Source organism: Crocodylus siamensis, chromosome 9, assembly GCF_052110815.1.
Source record: "Crocodylus siamensis isolate JL-2025a chromosome 9, ASM5211081v1, whole genome shotgun sequence".
NCBI lineage: Eukaryota > Metazoa > Chordata > Crocodylia > Crocodylidae > Crocodylus > Crocodylus siamensis.
Genome location: NC_143403.1, coordinates 73,152,503 through 73,174,522, shown reverse-complemented (window position 1 = coordinate 73,174,522; position 22,020 = coordinate 73,152,503). Strand labels below are relative to the sequence as shown.

The following is a 22,020-nucleotide window of genomic DNA, read 5'->3' as shown; positions in this document are numbered from 1 at the left end:
TTAAATATCAGATGCAGAGCGAATCTTCTGCGCCACTCGGCGTCCAGTGCAGAAGCCGGACTGAACCAAGCTCATCAAAATTCAGAGGATGTAATTGTCTGAAATGCATGTGTGTGCGTGCGTGCAATTGTCTGAATTGTGCACGCATGTGTGTGTACGCAGGTGTGCAGAGCTGCCGTGACCCACTAATCCCATGGCAGCTGGCGTGCAAGGCGTGCACATCTCCGGGACCTGATTGGATTGTCAACCGTTTTAAAACACAGCATCATCGGTATTAAGCGGAGCTTCCCACGGAAGTACCGTATCATTGTTCAAAAATATTTAATCCCAACAATTTTCACATTGTTCTTATAAAAACAGACAGGGATGAAGGGAAATGAAATGCCAGGTACATTTTTTTGGCACGTTTTGTTTGTTTCTCTTGTGTCTTAAACCTTTACAAATTACAAATACACATTCATTTGTTTTTCTTTTTTTTTTTTTCTTTTTTAAAAGGAAAAAAAAGCCTAAATGTCTCAACTGTACAACTGCAGAGATGCACTAACCTTCTCTAAACTAAAAGGGGCTGGAAAACATGGGCATGGTTACACTTGCCAACCTACAAAGACGGAAGAAAGACGCCAGCAGCCAGGGAAGCCCCCACAGCTTCGGGCCCGTCCAGGCCTCGCTGCCAGGGACTGTCCCGAAGGCCGACGTGGCGAAGGGGGAGATTGGGACGGCACCGTCTGGGGGGCTCTGTTTGCCGCGGAGGGACAGCGGCTCGGCTGTCGGGTCGCTGTTTGACGCGAACACGTTACCTTCCAAAACCAAAGGATCACAAATGCGGCGCGGCAGGCAATATCAGACCAGGATGGGGAGGGCTGCATGGGGCTGCGTTCTGCTTTGCTCCCCCCGTGCCATGGTCCAGGGATGCCGGCTAGCTGGCCGTCGTCCCCAGACACGCTTTCCGGGCCCCCCTCTGCGCCCTCCCCCAGGCTGGCTTTGCCTTGCAAGTGGCGTGCATCTCGAGGTGCCTTCCCCTCCGCCGTGCAGGGCCAGACGGTGCTTCTCGGGCAGTTTCCCTGCCCCGCGGGGGTAAGACCGGAACGGGGCACGTCGGGGCTGCCACGCGGCCCTGCCACGCTGCTGGGAGTGAACCGCACCCACGCCCCCCACCTATCTCCTCATCTGCTCTCGGAGGAAGGTCTCTTTCCGTGCTCATCTGCTATTCCCGCAGCGGCTAGTCCGGAAGATGAGGGCTGCCATTTCGTTGGATCCCATATTCCAGCACTACAACCCTGAGATACTAGACCTGGGCAAAGGGCGAGCTTGGGCTTTGAGGGAGACTCGGGTTCTCCTCGCAATGGCCACAATACATGTTATCACAGAAAAATAACAGGGGGAAGCAGAGACATGCAGGCTGTTTCACTCTTGGCGTAGCAGGGGCGCTGTCCTGGAAGATCCTACCCCTCTCCCCGGACAGTGCCGCCGAGGGCACGAGACGCAGGCCGGGGGGATGCTGGCTGCACCAGTTAATGCTTCTCGGTAGTCCTGACAAGGTCTCTTACGTGCCCCTCCAAGACTGAAAACCAACCGGGAGCGCTGGGTAGCTTCGGCCGCTGTCTCCCCTTCCTCCCCACACACCTGAGAGCAGGACCTCTGGACCTCGCAGGCGGCTTTCCTGAGACGGGCTCCAGCTTGTGGGGAAGCAGCCGCCACTTTCGCTGACCGCTGCTCCGACGCGCGCGCAGCCCGGGACCCCGATCGAGCGCTTGGAGAACCGGGCCAGGATGGAGACGCCCAGCCAGGCTACCAGTGGCTTAGGCGAGGGAGCTGAGACAGCTCCCGGCAATTCGTCGCAGGCTCCTTTTCACAACGCAATCCCGGGGCAGAGGTGGAGGCTGCATCGCTGGCTCCCTGCACCTCCCCGACCTCAGGAGACCTCTGCACCGTTGTCGGAGCGGAGCTGACCCCGGCGGGGAGCCCCGCCCGGCAGGAACACTGTCAACACACCTATCTCCATTTAAACAGAATAAATACAGTGAAGAAAACAGTAAAACCTTCAATAAAGAGGCAAAAAGGAAAGACAACAGTAGGTCCAGGGGTCCGATGAAACTCCACGTAGTCTCTGGATTAGTTACTGAGGAAGGTCTATCAGCGTCAGTCACGTTCGCGTCTCGGGACTGTCTGTCCTTATATCGACACTTCATACTCTCTTGTTTCCTAAAAGGAAGAGAAGACGCGTTGAAAGGAGGGGCTGGGCTTGCTCTGAGGTCAACCCGCCCGAGTCCAGCCTGGGGTGAGACCAGGCCCTGCTGACCTTCGGGGCCTGTCAACACGAGATACTTTGGCTAGGGACAGAAGTGATGCATACCCCGGTTTAAGTGGTCAGGAACCGGTTTAACCTGTAATGGAACAGAAGCTCGGTGCGCGTAAACCACCTGAAACTGGTTTAAGATAAACCTGGCTGAGCCTTAACCGCTTTGGGTCAAACTAGTTTATGAAACTTCTGTCCCAGACCCCTGAGCCGGTTTCAGTAGCACGAGGACGTCCTTTGTCACCCAGGGAAAATTAAAGCGTGGCGCTCGTGGCGGAAGTGGAGAGTTCAGCCAGATTCGCCGAGGGATGGGACTCGCGCTTGGAGGCAAGGGGCATCGGTCGCTATTGAGCACGGGAGCGAGGGGCACGGCCTCGGCAGCTGAACTTCCCAGGCCTTAAATGCTGGAGGCTGCGAGGCAGAGAGGAATGGGGGCAGACCCCTGGCCAGACCCAGCCTCTCTCTCTTCCAGCCTCCACAGGAGACGGGGCAAGACGGGCCCGGGATCCGACTCCGTGCGTGACAGTAATAATAGCCGTATGGTCTTAAAACTGCACAGGTTCACGGTGCAACGCTTTGATTTCCACTCCAGAGCATCCCTGCTAGGCCACCCATCAATTTAACTGCACAAGGTCGATTAAACCAAGGTAGTTTTTCACGCAGGCTCCAGACAACTGGGAAAGCAGCAACAACCCCACAAGCTTTCAAACAAGGAGTCTGCTCCAGACGCCGTCGCGGGTTGCACTGCGGGTCCCACTCCCACCCTGACCACTGCTTCTACGCAGAGCAGGGACGCATCTTATTTGGGGCAAGCCACGGATCGGCCGTGCCGGCCTTCGAGCCAAGGGAAACGAGCTCTTCGCCACGGAGCTGGCGCCGGGCCCGGAGCAAGAGGCCGACTCGCTCACCCCTGTCTCGTAGATCGGGTTGTCGAACTCGGTCTCGACGGTGATCTGGCTGTACGGGTGGGAGTACATGAGGGGCAGGCGCAAGCTGGAGTAGTACCGACACCTGCGGAGAGACGAGAGCGGGAAGCCTCTGCCTCGAGCCACCGCGGCGCTCAAGGAAAGGGAGTCAAAATGCAAGAAGCAGCCCCTGACCCCCCAGTCCAGCCAGTGCCCCAGCCTACCTGGTGATATAGATGTATGCTCCTCCCAGCAGCAAGGAGATGATGAGCACTGGGATGAAGATGGCCAGTGCCATGTTTCCCCCCTCAAGCGACGTCTCTGCCGCAGCTTCTGCTACTAAAAATGGAAAATGTGCCAAGAAGTTGCTCCTTCTCCCCTCCCCGGTCCCCGTGGCACTGCCCCAGAGTGATGCTGCTTCGGCCTCTAACCGCTATCCCCCCAGCCCAGCTGCTGTATCACGAGCGTGCGGGCAACGGATGGAGAGACCTGCCCCCCGCCCAGGGCCTGCCTGGGGAGGCCGAGAGACGAGGGGTTGCCTTGCTTTGGGGCACTTGGCCCCGCCGGGGTTGCAGACTCGGGGCTTCCTACTGGGACCCGCAGCAAAGGGGTCCGACTGCCTGCCCTAACAGCCTCAGACTGGACCCCTCGTGCCCTGTAGCGTGGAATTTTCTTGCCCCGGAAAGTTTCCACGTCAAGAAGCCCCCGCCCGCGGGCAGAGCGCGGCATCCCCGCTGACCCTCCCGCGTGGGCATCTCACTCACCTTCCAGCGCGTGCTCGAATGTGTCTCGATTCACTGGAAGAGAAAGGGGGGCCGTCGATACGTGCTGGATGGTCGAGGCGGCCTGGGAAACCCCCCCCCCTCCGGATGCCAGCACCCCGGGCCAGGGAAGCCCCTTCCCTCCCCATGCAGCGGTCCCAGGGACGCCTCCCGACCCTGCTGCCTCCCCTCCAGCAGCAGCTGGTCTCGTGAGGCGCTTGCACACAATGTGTGTGGTTTAAATACATTGCAAAACAGCACCAGAACGGGGCCAGGAGCCCACGTGCATGATCAGAGAGCGACGTGGCTGTCAGCCCCGTCTCGTGTCCACAGCTTCCCTCCCTGGACCTGCCCTGGCCCCGGCCCCAGGGACCTTGCGGCCCATCCTGGGCAACGCAAAGAGAGATTTCGCTCCTACTTCCGCTGCCTTGGTTCCCCGTATCCTCCGCGCAGCCCCCGCTCAGACCTGACCCCTCCAGCACCGGGGCCGTTGGAGACGTGTCAAATGCCAAAGAAACGGGGAGCTCAGGATTTGGGGTGGAATCGCAGGAAGCTGAAGCTGCTCTTGCTTGCTAGGCCCTGGCTGCACGAGCCCCTTCGCAGCTTGCAGCACAGCTCTCGGAGGTGCTAAGACGCCTCCTTCCCCTCGCCTGGGGGGGAGAGCCCATCAGAGGGAAAACCCACGCGGTATCACGGCTCCGCTGTGCAGGCTTGGCCTCCGGGCTGAGCGCCGGCACGCGGGGAGGGAGGCTGCTGCCTGCCTTGTTTCAAAGAGATTATCGACATGGGCCCAGGCTGGGGTGGGAGTGGGGGCGGTTGGGGCCCCGGGGCCTCCAGCCCCGTCCAGCGCCGGGTACCTTTGCAGATGGGGAGCGGCCCGCTCCAGTGGGACGGCTGGCCCAGGATGCACTTGATGGTCACCTCTCCCATGAGCTCGAAGCCTTCGTAGCACATGAAGGTCAGCGACTCTCCCGGCAAGTACAGGCGCTTGTACAGGATTTGGTAGCCGTTTTCCGGTAAGCCTGGGTTGTCGCAGGCCAGGGACTCCTCAGCTGCAAGAGAAACGCGTCCCCATGCGCCTTCGCCGAGTCCTACCCGCTCGGCCGCCCACCCCGCGCGCGGGGAGGCCAGCAGCCACGCTCGTTACCGGGTTTGTTCCCCCCACCCAAGTTGCACCAGCTCCCGGAGCGGCAGCGCGCCGGTCTGTTCATCCACCATGGCGCGCGCGCGCCGAACGCCGTGGCACGCGGCCGCCGGCCGCAGGCGCCTGCTTTATTCCCGCGAGGAAGAGCAGCGCGTCGGAGGACCGAAACCACAGAGCGGCAGGGCTGGGGGGGACCTGCACGGCTCACCTGGTGCAACTTTAACACTGATAAGTGCAAGGTGTTGCACATGGGGAGGAAGAACCGGCACCACACTTACAGGTTGGGGAACTCCCCTCTTGCCAGCACGGAGACGGAAAAGGATCTTGGAGTCGTCATTGACTCCACGATGAACATGGGCCGGCAGTGTGGGGAGGCAGTCAAGAAGGCCAATCGTACCCTATCATGCATCCACAGATGCATCTGGAGCAGGTCCAGGGAGGTGATCCTCCCCCTCTATGCGGCACTGGTCAGGCCGCAGCTGGAGTACTGCGTCCAGTTCTGGGCGCCACACTTCAAGAGGGACGTGGACAATATGGAAAGAGTTCAGAGGAGGGCCACTCGTATGATCAGGGGTCAGCAGGGCAGGCCTTATGAGGATAGGCTACGGGACCTGAACCTGTTTAGCCTCCACAAGAGAAGGCTAAGGGGGGACCTTGTGGCCTGCTACAAACTGGTCAGGGGGGATCAGCAGGTATTGGGGGAGTCCCTGTTCCCCCGTGCGCTGCCAGGAGTGACCAGGAATAACGGTCACAAACTGGCGGAGGGTAAGTTTAGATTAGATATTAGGAGGCGCTACTTCACAGTCAGGGTGGCTAGGGCCTGGAACCGGCTTCCAGGGGAAGTGGTGCAGGCTCCTAGCCTGGGGATTTTTAAAAGGAAGTTAGATGAGCACCTTGCCGGGGTCATCTGACCCCGGTGCTCTTTCCTGCTAAGGCAGGGGGTCGGACTAGATGATCTACCTAGGTCCCTTCCGACTCTAGCTACTATGAAACTATGAAACTATGAAACCCAGCCGGGGCAACGCGTCCCCCAAGCAGCCCGCGTTGCTGCTCTTCCCCCAGTCCCAGCTGCCCCTTCCCCTGCGCGGTGCGGGGCATCCTGCCGGCACGGCGCAGGGGCCGGGGGAGCGGGTTCGGAGCAACCAGACCCAGAGCCAGCAGCTGCGGCCTGTGCCGGGGAGGAGGGGGCAGCCAAGGCGCCGGCTGTGTCCCAGAGCAATTACCCCTTGGCGGCACCAGCTGATTGCTTATTAGCAGGGAGAGTGGGGAGGATCTTCCACCCCTTAATCACAGGGCAGGGAGAGAATAGCTATGATCCCTTCTGGTGCCAGGACTGCCACCGCCTGGGGCAGCCCGAGTCGCAGAGGCAGCGCCCAGCCCCGGGGCTCGTCATCACCCCCACGAGCTTTGCTATGGCCCCAAAAGCCCCAGCTTCTGCCAGGAGCCCCGTGCTTCTGGAAGAGCCTCGGCTTCCCTTGCTATCGGGGGTGCAGAGAAACACGAGGCTCCAAACAAGGCTGGATTTGTTTTGAGTAAACCTCGGGGTTTCATTGTTTTCAGCCAGAATCGTGGCACATGGAAGAGCCAGCCCGTGGCAGCGCTTTGCTTTTGAAGCACAGCTGCCTCCCTTGAAAAAGTCTCCCGATGCCTGACGAAGGGTGTTTGTGCCTGAAACCTTGCAAATAACAGGTTTTTCCAACTGTTTATAGTTTCATAGTTTCCAGGGTGGGAAGGGACCTGAGCAGATCATCTAGTCCGACCCCCTGCCATGGCAGGGAAGAGCACTGGGGTCAAACGACCCCAGCAAGATGTTCATCCAGCCTCCTCTTAAACACCCCCAGGGTAGGAGCCTGCACCACTTCTCTTGGAAGTTGGTTCCAGCCCCTAGCCGCCCTGACCGGGAAGTCTTGTCTCCTGATATCTAACCTAAACCTGCCCTCTGCCCGCTTGTGACCGTTATTCCTGGTCACTCCTGGCGGTGCTCGGGGGAACAGGGACTGCCCCAGTGCCTGCTGGTCCCCCCTGACTAGTCTGTAACAGGCCACAAGATCCCCCTCAGCCTTCTCTTCTGGAGACTGAACAGGTTCAGGTCCCGTCGCCTCTCCTCGTAGGGCCTGCCCTGCTGCCCCCGACCATGCGAGTGGCCTCCTCGGGACCTCTCCATGCTGTCCACATCCCGCCTGGGGTGTGGCGCCCACACTAGCTAACTAGTGTTAGCTAGTCTAATAAGAGATATCACATCTGCCCAAAGGACCTTGCCTGCCGATGTCCTTAGACTAACACGGTGACAACCAACATCCCTTGGGAAATGGCCTTTCGTCTGTCACGGCCCACAGCTGCCCCTGCCCAGAGCTTTGGGGTTTTTTGCAAAGGCAAAGGAGCCGTTTTGGACGTATTCCCCCGCCTTGCACTGACAGGGTTGCATCTCCAGCGGGCCGCCGCGTTGCCGCTCCCTTGGCCTTTGCCCTAGAGCCGGGGCTGCAAGATACTACCTTTGGCCCCCTGCAAACTGGCAGCCAGCAGGACACGAGGGCAGGCCGGGAGGAGACCCCCCGGGGCCGACTTACACACGCAGTGGGGCAGCCGTGACGTCCAGATCGGCGTGCCCGTCTCGCGGCTGTAGCAGGTCAGCAGGGAGCTGCCTTCCAGCACGAAGCCCGGGTCGCACGTGTACTGGATGGTGGTGCCCACCAGCAGCACGGGGTCCGAGATGAGCCGGGTCGAGTGCTCCACCTCCCCGGGGTCCGTGCAGTACATGACTGGAGGAGAACGGGTCCGTCACGCGGGCAGGGAGGGATGGGGTTGCCCCAGGGAGGTCGAGGAGACTGGGGATCAGGTGCCACTAGGTCCCGTGGAGCCGGCCCCCCGCACTGCACCCAGCCGGGGTCTGCGGTTTGCAGCCATCAAGAGACCCCCCACCCCAGGCCACGGTGCGGCTGGCCCCATGCCCCAAGGGAAGGCAAGGGTTGGCGGGGGGGTGCACCCTTACTCTTCTCGCAGAAGGGGGGGTCGCTGCTCCAGCTGAGATCCCACTGGCAGGTGAGCGTGTCGCTGCCCACGATGTCGTAGCCCGGGTCGCACTGGTAGGTGATCTTGGCCCCTCGCACCAGCTCCGTGTGCGACGTGGTCTTCCAGCCGTTCTGGATCTCCGGCAGGTCGGAGCACGAGTCGTTCCTCGACACCTCTACGGCCGGGGGGGCAGGGAGAAAGGCGGCGCCAGGGGCTGAGCAAGCTGCACCGGTCCCCCAGCCTCCCCGGCTTCTCCTGGCCCGCGGGGACGGAGCCGAGAGACGGGGACAAGCGTGCGGGGGCCGCTGGCGCCCAGCGGCCCTGTGCCCCTGGCTGTCCCAGGCATCTAGCTCTCACAGGGAGCAAGGGCCCAAGCAGCCCTGGCAGGCGGGGGGCAAGCAGCGCCCAGCCCCGGGGATGGGACGGGCTTTGCTGCGACTTGCGATGTGCCGCCCGTGCCCGTGCCCACCTACCTACGTAGTTCATGACGAAGCCCTGCCCCTTGCCGAAGACGAGGCCGGCGGGGTCGGAGTGGAACTGGATGGTCAGGTCGGGGGTGGAGGAGTACAGCTTCTGCGGGCCACCGCTGCCCACGTACTGCCCCAGGACGCGCGCCGTCAGCTCGTCCCCGTCGTAGATGGTCAGGATGTCGCTGTTGCTCAGGTTCAGGCTGCAGAGGGAGAGCCCGCTCAGACCCCGGCCGAACGCAGCCCCACGCCCCGCTAGCACGCGGGCACACCCCAGCCCCAGCTGCACGGCTCCCGGGCCCGGCAGGCCCGCTGTAGAGCAGCCCCTGACCGCAGCCTGAGCGCGGCACCTGGGTGCACCGAGGGGCTGCGTCTGTGCCGGCCTGCAGATCGGGACCGGGGGCGAAGCACGGAGCAGGCAGCGCCTCGGGGGTCTCGACAGCGGCACCACAAACGCCGTCCCCCCCCGCTACCAGCTGGATTTCCCGTGGCTTCCTTGCATCGGGTTCGCGATGCGCTCGGCTCAGGGCAGTGGATCGGGGGGTAAGGAAGCTGCCCCCTCACTTCGGAGCCGGGCAGCTCACCCCCCAGAGACCGAGGCCCTTGCTGGAGACCACCCTGTGCACTGACAGTCCAAGGGAAATGGGTGCAAAGGGGCGGCCCCGCTGCGGGCAGGCGGCGATCCCCAGCTATTGCTGCGTTGTCCAAGAGGGACGTGGGCGCCTGGACGATGCCTCCGACCACAGGCCTGCCCCACGCTCCCCTCTGGCCTCACCCGCCAGGCATCTGGGCAGACTCTTCTTTACCCCCTAGTCACAGGCATGCTCCAGGCCTGACCGTATGCAGACTGGAGAGAGGCCCAGCGCGGGTGCGGCCAGGAGGGAAGCTGGGGTCTCCCGCCTCTCTCACCCCAGGGCCCCCCGACGGGGTTGCAGGACTCCTGGCCTCGCGGACCTGCAGCTGCTGACTGGCCCCAGCTCCTGGCACGGTGCACTTGGGCGCCTGACCAAACCCCGGGCCCCGCACGCCGGGAGCCTCCCCGGCAGGCCCCCGCCGGCTCTGCAGGGCTGCGCGTCAGGCTTCCCGCATCCCGGCAAACCCCGGGGTCCTCGTGGCCAGCAGCGCACGGCGCCTCCGCGAGGGATGTCTGCGGCTGCGAAGGGTCAAAAACACGGCTGCCGGACGAGAGGCGTTGGTGGCGAGCGGCTGGAACCCGCCGGGAGAGATCAAAATGTCCTGGCTCTCACAAGAAGCCTGCAAACCTGACTCGCAGCCGGGACTCGTCCCCGAAACAGCATCGACTGAGCTGCCCCGCGTGTTGCTTCGCAGCCTGCTGCTCCTCGCCGCGCGTCCAGCGGGATGCTGCGGTCCCGCTGCATCACCCCAGCAGGGCCTGAAGCCGCGCGCCAAGGCAGGCTCGTTCTGGCCGTCCTCTTCTGCACCGGTGCAATTCGGCGCGGGGCGGAAAGAGCCCGAAAGACTGGGGCAGGAAAGGGGTGCACTCATGCCACCCTCCAAGGGAAGGGAACGAGCGACTTGGGCGCGGGCGTTGCGTCTATCCATCCACCCCCCGTCCTCCCTCGCTTCCTCCCTCTCCTAGCCGAGTGCCTCCCCCATTTATCTCATCCGAAGACGGTTTCTCTTCCCCAGGGCAGGCAACGGCTTGCAGCATCTCCTCTTCCTCCAGGCCAGGGCCAGAGCTACCCTCGTGGGATGTGCGCTTTGCCCCAGAAGCGGGGAGGGCAAACAGGCATCTCTGGCTCCCACGGGCTGAGACGCGGCCTGGCGTGTCGCACAAGTTTCATAGTTTCCAGGGTCGGAAGGGACCTGAGCAGATCATCGAGTCTGACCCCCTGCCATGGCAGGAAAGAGTACTGGGGTCAAACGACCCCAGCAAGGTGTTCGTCCAGCCTCCTCTTAAACACCCCCAGGGCAGGAGCCAGCACCACTTCTCTAGGAAGCTGGTTCCAGACCCTAGCCGCCCTGACCGTGAAGTCGCGCCTCCTGATACCTAGGCTGAATCTGCCCTCTGCCAGCTTGTGACCGTTATTCCTGGTCACTCCTGGCCATGCCTGGGGGAACAGGGACTCCCCCAATGCCTGCTGGTCCCCCCTGACTAGTTTGTAACAGGCCACAAGATCCCCCCTCAGCCTTCTCTTGTGGAGGCTGAACAGGTTCAGGTCCTGTAGCCTGTCCCCGTAGGGCCTGCCCTGCTGCCCCCGACCATGCGAGTGGCCTCCTCTGGACCCTCTCCATGCTGTCCACGTCCCTCTTGAAGTGTGGCGCCCAGAACTGGACGCAGTCCTCCAGCTGCGGCCTGACCAGTGCCACATAGAGGGGGAGGATCACCTCCCTGGAGCTGCTCGAGATGCATCTGTGGATGCAGGACAAGGTGCGGTTGGCCTTCCTGACCGTGTCCCCACACTGCCGGCCCATGTTCATCTTGGAGTCAATGATGACCCCCAGATCCCTTTCTGCCTCCGTGCTGACAAGAGGGGAGTTCCCCAGCCTGTAGGTATGGTGCCGGTTCTTCCTCCCCAGGGGCATCACCTTGCACTTGTCTGTCTTGAATCCCAGCCTGTTCTCGTCCGCCCACCCTTGTAACCTGTCTAGGTCCGATTGCAGCCTGTTGCATCCTTCCAGTGTGCCCACGTCCCCCCACATCTCAGTGTCATCAGCAAATTTGAATAGGTGCATTTTACCCCCTCGTCCAAGTCACTGATGAAGATGTTGAACAGTGCGGGTCTGAGGACCGAGCCCTGCGGGACCCCACTGCCCACGTCCTTCCAGGTCGAACGTGACCTGTCCACCCCCGCCCCGGGTGCGGCCCTCCCGCCAGTCGGTGACACATCTGACTGTGGGTGTTGACACCACAGCCCCCCAGTTTCTTGATGAGAACGGGGTGAGAGACGGTGTCGAAGGCCTTCCGAAAGTCCAGGAAGATTATATCCACTGCTACCCCTGCATCTAGTGATCTGGTGATCTGATCGTAAAAGGCCGCCAGGTTGGTCTGACAGGACCTGCCACTGATGAACCCGTGCTGGTTGCCCCAAGCATGCAGTGATGGCACGAGCTCCAGGTTGAAAGCCCGGTAGTGGCTGGAGCCTAGCTGGCACCGGGGGCCTCCGCTTCAAGCCCAGCAGGAGCACCCACAGGGATTAGGGGCCTGGGAAGCAGGGCGTAGGGGGGCAGAGCTGGGATGCTGTGAGCAATGCCCCCCAGCCGAAAGACTGTCCGTGCAGCCTCCGCGGTGCTTTCCTCTGGGTCACGGGAGCCCCGTATAGACACGCAGGCGCAAGGAAGAAGCAGCTGTTGTCAGGGCTGTTGCCTTGCAAATGGGTTTTGGCTGAGCAGCTCTAACAAACCAAACAGGCCCAAGCAATGAGTCCAAGCCAAAAGCCCCGTCTCCACGCCCCAGCCTGTGCAGTCCAAAGGGGCAACGTGCTCCGATTCGTCTGTGCTGACTCCCTGCCCTGAGCTCTCTGCGGTCCCGCTGCGTCTGCAGCCCGGGAGCAACCCCTGCAAACCAGTGCAAGGAAATGCAAACGCTGCCCCAGGTGAGAGCCACGGGCTGAGCGTTCCCCACGCCGTCGGCTGCGTGGCCCTCTTCCACAGCTCCCACCCAGCAAAGCACAGCTCCTCCACCCTGGAAAGCAGGCGGCGGGGGTGGCACAGGGTGTGGGGGCTGTGCCCTGGGTCTGAGAGTGACCTGGGATCCACCTAGGCACCGAGCATCGAGAGACCAGGCGGTCCCCGGCTGCTCCGGTGCTGCGTCTGCCCAGACCTCTTGCAACAGCAGCTCTGCCCCTCGTGCGGGGTCCGGCCCGCCGCCATGGCCTGACCCCGGGGCCCGGGCACAGCAAAGGGCAATGACCGGGCAGCACTCACAGCTGGATGTCCAGGAAGAGCCGCTTCTCCTCCCCGACACGGACCCTCCAGACACAGTCCTCCCCCTCCGCGTAGGGCTCCGGCCAGTTGGGGGACAGGATGACGCCAGCTACAGCCGTGAGCTCCCCGCCGCACGTGGCTGCAATGGCAAGGGACACAGAGACACGGGCTTAGCCTGCCGTCTGCCTGGTAGGGGTCCCCGCCTGCCGCCCCTGCTCCCCCAGCCCAGCGCAGCCCGACTCAGAAGCCGTATCCCTAAGTCCCACGCCCCTATCCCCAGGCTGGGACCAGGGGTGGCAGGGGTCCGGGACTGACCTCGGCACACCGGCTCGGTGTCGTTCCAGTAAGGGTCGCGCACGTTGACGCACTCGATGACGGCCGGCCCCTGCTCCAGCGAGTGGCCGGGGTCGCAGGTGAACTCCACGGTGGTGCCAAGGTTGTAGGTGGGGTCGGAGGTGGTGAAGTTCCCATTCTGGATGTAGGGCTCGTAGCAATGGCCCCGCTCAAACGCTGCAGGGAGAGGCCGCGTTAGCCGGGCTGGTGCCGGAGGACCCCCACCTCCTGTGTTACCCCAGCGGCGATGGATCCGGGGCCGCCAGCCCAGCCAGTGGCAAGTCTGGTGCTCTACCCAAAATTTAAAACCACCTGCCTGGTCGTGGCAGCAGCATTTCTAGCGAGGAAGTCACTTGACTTCATAGTTCGCTACCATGGACCCGATTCCTCCTAACCTCTTCACTGCAGAGGCGTTAATGACCCTCTCTCCTTTGCAATGCTCTGCGTGCCCCAGCAGCCCCGCGGGCTCAGTGCTGTCGTGCGGCTGTCTGGGGGCTGCTCCTGGTCACAGCCCTGCAGACTTTTTAACCCAGTCCCACGAGGTTTTATTTGTTTTTGCTTCCATCTCAAATGGAAGAAGCCATCCTAGGCCCCTGACATAGTAGTGCAGCTCCTAGTTTCTTTTTAACTGGAGAAAAATGTGTGCTGTGCTATAGGGGACAATGCACCCCAACAGCTGCACCCCTCTTTTCAAATTTGGGATCCACCCATGGCTTCAGTGCTTTTAGCTGGCAGCATGAGTAGGCTGTTACCTCTGTGGAGATGGAGGGAGACCTGCTGTCAGCGACTTGGATGGGCTGGCGCTCCCCAGCCGATGGTACCAAGGCGCTGCATTACCAAGGGCCTGTGGCTGCTGCAAGGCAGCACAGCTCCTGCCGAGTCTGTGCAGCACGATCCCAGGACCGCTGCGGTCCTCATCCCAGGGTCTCCGGCATGACTTATGGGCAGAGCAGGCACTCCAAATGCAGTGCAATGCCATGACTTTTTCACTTTGCGGGACCACGGCTAGCTCTGGGCACCGGTGATTAGGTCTTAGGCAGGTGGGGTTTAAATAGCACCCGGGTGAGGGAGAGGGGTGCAATGGTTATTGCTTGCTATTAAATGGCAGCAGCCCTTGCAGGATGAAAACCCCCTGGGAAATGCAGGAGGGCAAGGGGGGGTTAAGACGGGCGCCCTGGCCACGTCTCCCCCTGCCAGCAGCTCCCAGCCGCCGGCTCCAAAGCCAAAAGCATCACCTTCGAAGCGAATGTTGAAGGCGGTGGCGCCGGCCGGCTCGTCCCCGAGGAAGTCGATGCGGATGACGGCGCCCTCGCTGATCACGCCCTCGAAGGGGACGCTTTCGGTCTGCAGCGAGTCGTAGAGCACGGCCGACTGGTTCGTGTCCCCGCTGTACACCACCATCCTGCAGCAGGAGGACACGGCCGGTTAGGAGGTGCATGGGCCGGGCTCGGGGCTTCTTGGGGCTGACCCTGCCTCAGGCTGGATGCGACCCTTCCAGCCCCACTGTGATCCTATGCAGCTGCGACCCTGACACCCCTTGGGGCCCATTAAAGCACCGGGTTTAACGACCCCCTGCATGTGCAGCACCCTCCCACCTGCCCCCCGGAGCTGCTCTGTCTCCTGGGAGCCCCCGCAGGGACGGGAGAGATTCCCTGTCCCGCAAAGGCCCAGCGAAACCCCGCCGGCCTCACCTGTCCTTGTCGCTCAGCAGCAGCTTCTCGAAGTGCAGGTGCAGCTTCTGGCCGGGGGGCGCGGCGATGGTCCACACGCAGTACATGCCGGTGCTGTGGTTCCCCGTGTAGCTGGGCGACAGGACGCGGCCGATGGTGGCGTTGTGCACCGTGCCCCCGCAGGGCGCTGCGAACACGGGGCGGGGGGGTGAGCCGGGGCCGACGACGAGGGGCTGCCAGCTCGGGGCCGGATTCTGCTCCAGCCCCAGGGCTGCAGACAGCAGGGGCTGCATGGCCTTCCAGGAGACGGGGGCTCTGCCCAGGGATCCCCCAAGCAGGGAGATCCCGCCTGGCTCGGTGGCCTGGTTTCCTGGAGGGGTGGGGCGCGCGAGCTGCAGCCCCGCACGGCCCCCGGCTCAGGGGATGCTCCGCTGGTTTCCCCCCGAGATCTCGGGTCCCTTTTGCTCGCCTCTCAGGTGGGTCTCACGGGCTCAGACTGCTCTGACACGTTTGCTTTGGGGCTGGCGCTCGCTCGCCCGGGTTTCCGTGCGAAGGCGACCCCCCACCTGTGCACGCAGACGCACGCACGCCTGTTCTGCACAAAGTTAAGATGCCCCCACGTCCACGTCCACGTCCCCGGCACCTCTCTGCACTTGCCTGTTTTGCTGCCTGCGGCAGACCTGGGCGGTGGGCTTTTTATCCACAGCGCCCACCGAGAGCTACCAGGGCCCCGAGCCCTCTTAGGAGCCACGCCAGCAGCTCGGGAGCTGAGATTTGCCCTCTCTCTGTCTTTTAAACAGCCCTTTTAGTTTTCCTACCTGCCTAGTTCTGGTCAGATTCTGCCTCCCATGCAATTCGCGCCCTCCCCAGATGCGGCCGCGGCCCTGGCGTCGCTGCGTGCCGCGGGGGCCGGCTCGGGCCGGCGCTCGCCATACCTGAGCAGATGGGCTCCAGGCTGTTCCAGTGGGGGCGGGAGGCATTGATGCAGGTGAGCACGCGGGGACCCTGCAGCTCGTACCCCAGGTGACAGTGGAAGTGAGCGACGCCGCCCGAGTGCAAGTCCATGACTGTGACGTCCCCGAAGTCGGGTCTCCGCGGGAAGTTGCAGCTCAGCATGAACACTGCAGCCCGTGCACGGCGCACACGCACACAACACACAAACACACAGAGCGCGTGACAAGGCAGCCCGCAGCAAGGAGCAGGATGAGGCCTGGAGAGGGGGCAAAACCTCCACGCATTGGCACGGACCCCCCACCCCTGGATAGAAAGGGCCTAATGGCTCGGGTGCCTCGGGCCTGAGTCTCCCAGCCAGATTTCCACTGGCAGCAGCAGAAGTCGGAGGGGAGGTCACCCAGCGAAACCGCAGTGAAACCGGAGTGACTGCAGCAGCTGCGTTGCGGTGGGGGAAAGGGGACGGGGTCACACACATACCCTGGTAGTGGAGCTGGAAGGTCCCGATCACATCGTCCTGGAAGGTGCGGAAGTAGACGGAGATGGTGTTGGTGGGGCTGCGGATCACCTGGCCCTCCACCAGCAGCGTCTGGTTAGCCAGGACCACCAAGGTGTCATCATCCACGCCGCGGATGGAGAGCACCTCGCCCTCAGACAGGTTCACGCTCTTCACCTGGGGGCACACCGGCAGCACCCATGAGCTGCGCTGGGGCACGTTCTGCCCATTTCACAGCTGGGAACACTGAGGCCCTGAGAGGCAATCTGCGCCAGGAGCAGCACCAGACTCCCCAGGTTGGGGCTGGGGTCAGGCCTCCCAGGCCAGGGTTCCCTGCCCCAGGCAGAGCAACAGGCCCCAAAATCAGTCACTCAGTGCAGAGGAATGGGGAGAAAACCAAGTAACTCGGCTGTTCGCCACGAGCCCCCTGCCCACGGCACCCGCCTGCAGATACCCCAGGCTGCAGAGCTGCCAGCAACGTGCCCACAGAGCAGCCCTAACGAGTCTTCATTACTACCGTGAACAAGTAATAAAGTCACCGAGGGGCTCCCGCACCCCCGTCACTTTGCAAGCAGCTTGGCGCTTCAGCGACGAGCCGCTCATCGGACTCCAGTCGAGGGGGGGCAGGCCGGGGCCTGGTATTTATTCATCACACCCCCGGGTATTAGCCCTAATTGCCTGTGCACGTGCTGATGCCGTGCCTAGGAGAGTGTCACCAAACTCGCTCCGCTCGTTTAATTCCACACCAGAAAGAAACCAAATTCTGCAATTAGTAAGGACGTCGCTCTCCGGGTCCTGGAAGGAGCGCGCACGCGAATCCTAGCCAGGAGAGGGCAATGCTGCACCTCGCTGCCGCTACGCAGCCGCCACCGAGTCGCAGCCGCTCGACATGCAAGGGACCGGAGGCAGCCCTTGGAAAATGCCAGTGCTTGGTCTTGACTCGTGTTTGGCCTACAGGAAGATAACAGAGCAATTTTTCCGTGGCTAAGAAGCCAGAACGGACGCAGCAGGGCACGAGGTTTCTAACGCGATGCCTCCCCGGTTGAGGTCGCTGGGTTTGTCTCGTGAATCAGTGCCGATGTTGCATGGCGTCCTGTGGCACCCTTGGAAGGATCTCAAGGCCCCCCAACGAGGCCATGGCACCCCGGTTGAGCATCGCTGGCGTACACACCGAGTACTGGCTCTCGCTCTGTTTTGCCCACCAGGCAGGACCCCTCTTTCCTCTCCAGCCGACCTGGGGGGAGCTTTGCCCCACAACCTTCCAACGGGTCGTGGGCACGGGCAGCCCACCTGCGCCTTTGCAAATCTCCCGTGGTGATTCAAGCCCCAGCTTGAGGTCAGTGCATTTTTCCCCAGGCACCTGATGATGCGGGAAGACAGCAGGCCCCGATCCAGGTGATGCCGCGGCAGCCGTCAGAGCCCACTAAGGTGGGCTAGTGCACTGGGACGAGGCACTGGGAGCGCGAAGCATGCCTGGGATAGCAGTCGGGGGCGTACGTGGAATGGGCGCACGGGATGCAGACTTATTATTTTGACTGTAAATGCCTTAAAAAGAAGTAGAAAATGGGACTGGGCCAGGGCACAGCCACCCCCATACTACCCCACCGACCTCCCGACACCGAGAGGCGAGTGCTGGGGACAGTCCAGGCTCCTCCCTGCGCCTTGCCCTTTGCTTGAGCATCCCAAGTAGACGGGTCTCTTCTCCGGCCGAGGTTATTCTGGAGCTGTTGGGTCTTGAGGGCTGCTCGTGCCTCTGGACAGGAGGGTATGATGAGCGGATCCAGCCCCCTGCTCCGCGCAGCTCCCTTACGTGGACAGCCAGGTCGGCTTGGTAGTCCCAAGAGTCACAGACAAGCGGGGCTGGCACGGCTTTTGGGAGGTCACGGAGTCCAGCCCCTGCTGCCCATCTGGCCCAGCCCAGAGGAAAGCAAACGGAAGGACATTTGCAGCCCATGAGCGCTGAGGTCAGCCGTGCACTTTCCTCTGGGCTGCGCAGGGAGGGAGCTGATCCCAGCCCTCCACATCGGGCTTGCGAGGCACTGCCTGGCTCCCAAAGCGCACCAGCAAACTAGCCAGAAGGGATATTTTTGCCTTCGCCTGCAGCCAGGACCGCTGGAGCATATAGCGTTGCCCTTTGCAGGGCAGGACGTTGGCTTTCCCCGGGCAGGGCCGGGTGCGATGCGTGGTGCTGCATCGGGGTGACGTCGTTTTGCTACGCGGAGTCTGGGCTGCTTGCACAGGGCTCATCCTGCCCCAGACGGGCTTGTGACCCCTGGAGCTCCCTGCCAGCTCCACGGCCCGGTGCCTCAATGACCCTTTATGACTCAAGTAAAAATAAGGGCAGGGATTTTCAGCTGGCAGCTCTGCTCTGCACCTGCTCTCCTCGTTCCCGGGGGCCCAGGTGTGAAGGGGGGATTCGGCCGCAGCCCTGTGCCTTTGGTCTGGAGGAAACCTCCCCGAAAGGAGGAGCTGGAGCAGGCCTTTTCTCCTCGAGACAGCTCCCCGTTCATCCCCGGGAGGCAGGAGGATGGCCCGGTACCGTCGTATCTCCCCCCTGCTGCCGCTGGCGCATGCTATGGGCTTGTGCCAGGGGGATGAGCCACCGAGAAGAGGACCATATGGGCAGCTTCCTGCGGAGGAAATGTTCTCGCTTTCCTCCCAGGCTGAGCTCACGTCAGCTCCGCACGTGTCTGGTGGAGGCAGGAGGGATCCTCCCAGCCCACCCACCGGGCTGGCTTCGCCGCGGGGGTGAAAACCCTTGCACGGGGACCGAGCATCACCATCGAGCAGCGGGTCCTTCGCCGACAGGGCGCCGGGGCTCGTTCGAAGGTGAAAGGTGCATCTCTGCAGCTCCTCGCAGGGTGCGATACCCCGGCTAGGACCGGGGGCACCCCCGAGTTCGGCGTCGGTTGTCTCTTCCCCTCCGTGCTTCTCTCTGTCCGCCCATCCCTGCTTCCCTTCAGGAAGGCCAAGAGCCTTCTTCGCTCTTTGGCGCTTTCCTCCGTTTCTCTGCAGGGTTATTCGCTTTCGGCCAGTTCAGCTCTGGCTTCGCTGCCGCCTCCTTGTCTCTTGCTGCATTTCCATGCCCGGGGTGAGCAGGCAGACGTCTCCCCGCCCGGCTTCAGGAAGACTAAATCCGCCTCGCATCCAGAGGAGCCAATGCCCCACGTCACCGAGAGTTACCATGAGAAGTCGCCCGGCCTTATTTCAACACCCGCCGCCCGTAACGAGCTGTGTAGCCAGCGAAGCCGAGCGCATTTGCACATGGAAAATAATTAAAACGGGGGGGAAGGGATTCTAAATTGCTGCCTGCCAAAACAAGAGGGAGCAGCAGGAAAGCCATTAATCATTTCATCGGGCCTGTGCCGTGCCGCCTGACTCATCCCCGAGACGCCCCCGGTGCCACGAGGCCCCCAGCGCCTCCACCAGTCGTTCCTGCCCCTGGTTGTCTCCCCGCGTGGGCCGAGACGTGGCTAAAACCCCCATCTCCAATGGGCCAGAGCCTCCCACCTTCACTAGCGATGGGCCCTGCTGTAAGCGTGGCTCTGTTGCACGCCCTTACCTGGAGCTCGACGCCGTAGCCCGTGTAGACGGTCACGTTGTAGGTGCCCTCCAGGTAGCTGTGCTGCGGCAGCAGGGGGTAGTCGCCGGAGTCGATGTAGCCCTCCGGGGCGTAAAAGCTCACGCTGCCGAGAACTGTAGGCAAATGCAAGCGTGTCACCAAGCCGAGCTGCAGGGAAAAGGCAGCTCGAGGCATGTTATTCCTGCAGTGTTTGCTTTCTGCCGGTGCCACAGACATTGAGACAGCGTGCAAGCCCGGAGCTGCCTGCCCCAGGCCTTGCTCCACGCAGGTCACCCTCTGCCCACGCTGCTGGAAGGAGCCAGGTCCCTTCCAAATGCCCTGGACAGGCCCCCTGCATCCTCCTGATGCCTCCACACCTGCCTGCCCCCTTCCTCACCACGTCTCTTCCCACTCGCAGGACAACGCGGGGGCGAAAACCACCGTTACGGGCCAGGGCAAAGCTTCCACGGATGGGACTCGTCAAAAGCCACCGAGCACCTCGGCGTAGCCGGGTCGCTGAACCAAGAGGGGATGCCACCCGCCGCAAACGCACGCGGGAAAACATGCGTAAAAGCTGAGGCCAGTCCATTCCCTGGGGACGGACAGCAAATGCAGGGCTAGGACGTACAACCGGGTGTGGAGGAGGGACCAGAGCATGACCCTGAAAAACAGGCCAAGCGCTGGCCAAAAAGCAAGTTCCTGCCATTCAGCTCGTCCCGTGTTTGGGGAGACAAGACTCCGGGTTTCTCGTGTAAGAGCCCGACGTCTCTCTCTAAATCCCTCCCCGGGGACCTACCTGGCGTGGGCTCGGTGGTGATGACCGTGGTGGTGATGATGGTGGATGTGGTGGTCTCCTGGCTTTCCTCGGCGGCCGAGCCGTTGGCCTCGCTCTCCACGCTGTTGGTCTGGGTGGCGGCCGCATCGATGGGGCCGCTGTGACTGCCCACCGCAGCCGGCGCTCCTGCCTCGGGGCTCGGAGGACCGGCCTGAGGCACCGAGGGCTGTGGGGTGAAAGGAGAAATCTGCAGCGGGGACGGACTGGTGGTGCCACCGCCTGCCTGTCGGCCATCCCACGGGGGCGGCTCAGGTGCGTCCTGCTTGGCCTCAGCGGCCGCGGTAACCACCTCCCCCGGGGCGCGTGGCTCTTCGGTGGAGGCGAAGGTCCCCCGGCCCGGGAGGGTGGCTGGAGAAGCAGCTTTCGTAACGCCCGGCGGCAGCGTTTTGGGCCTCGGGTGCTTCCTCACTGTGTTTCCTTGCTCTGCTGCCGGCGGCTTCTTCTTGGGAGGGAAGAGCTGTGTTGTGCCGGTGCCGGGGGCAAGCGTGGGCTCGGGCACGCCATGCCGCCGCGCCGACGGCGTTGCCTCCTCGAGCGCCAGATCCAAGTCCCCCCCTGACGGGACGCGGTTCTGAGCCGTGGCCGGTCCGGGCTCCCCGCCCGTGCCGTTGGCGAGCTCCTCGGAGGGGAACGGGTACGAGCTGGAGGGGAACAGCCTGGCATCTGCAAGAGACAGGGGAAAGAGAGGCACTGAGAAGCATGGGCACGGAGTGACGCCCTGCGCCAGCCACGTTAACTCAGGGCCAGGCAGCAGCCGCTGGCTGGACGCCCCACGTGCACTTGGCCCTGTGTTTGCTTGCAGGTGCACGGGCCAGGCCCCTGGCACGTGGAAGGAGCACGCCCGGGAAGCACCGCGGCCTGTGACGGCAAAGCGTGGCTTTGCTTCACACGCCCGAGGATCGGCTGCACGGGGGCAAGGGAAAACTCAAGCAGGGAAGATGAATCAGAGCAACCACCGCCCAGCCCTAGCAGCAGAGCTTCGCTGCGTGAAGTGCAGATGGATTCGGGACCGGCGTATCCCACTGTGCCGCAGCCCTCGGGGTACGACAGCCGGTCCCGCCGCAACAGCCATAAAAGGGGAAATCCAGCAAAATCCCCTGGAAACTGCGGATTCATAACCTTTCCTTTCACATACGCCTTTGCTGGGAAAGCTCCCTCCGACTCTCGCCTGCTTGGCTCTCGAGCACCAATGTGCAACTCAGCGCTTCTGAAAGCCAGGCGGACGAGGACGTGCTGTTTTGCGCTCCGATGCCAAGCTCTTGCTGCCCTGACCCCAGCCCAGACAGCCCGGGAGCTCTGGGAGAGCAGGAGCTGAAGCCGTGGTGGGGACCAAGGGGGTGGCGCTAGGGCACTGCTAACTGCAGGTCTCAGGAGGGGGCTTGGCACCTGCCTGCCCAAGGGGGTCCCGATGGGAGGCACCTCGCGGTTGCTGGGGACGCACGTGCCACGCTGACCTCGACTTTCCGGGAACATTTGTGCCAGTAAAGTCAGTGCGGAGACGTGTGTGAGCAGCGAGCCCCGAAGGGGACGGCAAGCACCGCCACAGCACCCGTGCTGGGCACTTCCCGTCCGTGCTCCCGGCACACGGACCCCCCCAGGCCGCCCCGCAGGGCTCCGAGATGGGAGCACAAGCACCGGAGCAAGGTGGGAAGTGCGACAGCCCGGCCAGGGCCATCCCATCGGTTGACAAGGTTTCACGCAAG

At 62.7% G+C, this 22,020-nt stretch overlaps 1 protein-coding gene across 1 annotated transcript in view; it reads right to left on the bottom strand.

Annotated features, from left to right (window-relative positions):
* Positions 1-285: 285 nt before the first annotated feature.
* The window catches only part of SEZ6L (seizure related 6 homolog like), a 62,657-nt gene continuing 40,922 nt past the window's right edge, over positions 286-22,020 (bottom strand). Inside the window, exons 2-17 of the mRNA XM_090062395.1 lie at positions 20,279-20,980; positions 19,483-19,616; positions 15,905-16,097; positions 15,409-15,594; positions 14,495-14,660; positions 14,039-14,205; positions 12,786-12,980; positions 12,471-12,609; positions 8,589-8,785; positions 8,096-8,290; positions 7,674-7,865; positions 4,820-5,014; positions 3,966-3,998; positions 3,426-3,540; positions 3,205-3,307; positions 286-2,202 (exon numbers count right to left, since the gene is read on the bottom strand). Of these exons, the coding sequence (XP_089918521.1) occupies positions 2,173-2,202; positions 3,205-3,307; positions 3,426-3,540; positions 3,966-3,998; positions 4,820-5,014; positions 7,674-7,865; positions 8,096-8,290; positions 8,589-8,785; positions 12,471-12,609; positions 12,786-12,980; positions 14,039-14,205; positions 14,495-14,660; positions 15,409-15,594; positions 15,905-16,097; positions 19,483-19,616; positions 20,279-20,980 (2,942 nt within the window). The 3' untranslated portion in view covers positions 286-2,172. The remainder of the gene's footprint in view (positions 2,203-3,204; positions 3,308-3,425; positions 3,541-3,965; positions 3,999-4,819; positions 5,015-7,673; positions 7,866-8,095; positions 8,291-8,588; positions 8,786-12,470; positions 12,610-12,785; positions 12,981-14,038; positions 14,206-14,494; positions 14,661-15,408; positions 15,595-15,904; positions 16,098-19,482; positions 19,617-20,278; positions 20,981-22,020) is intronic.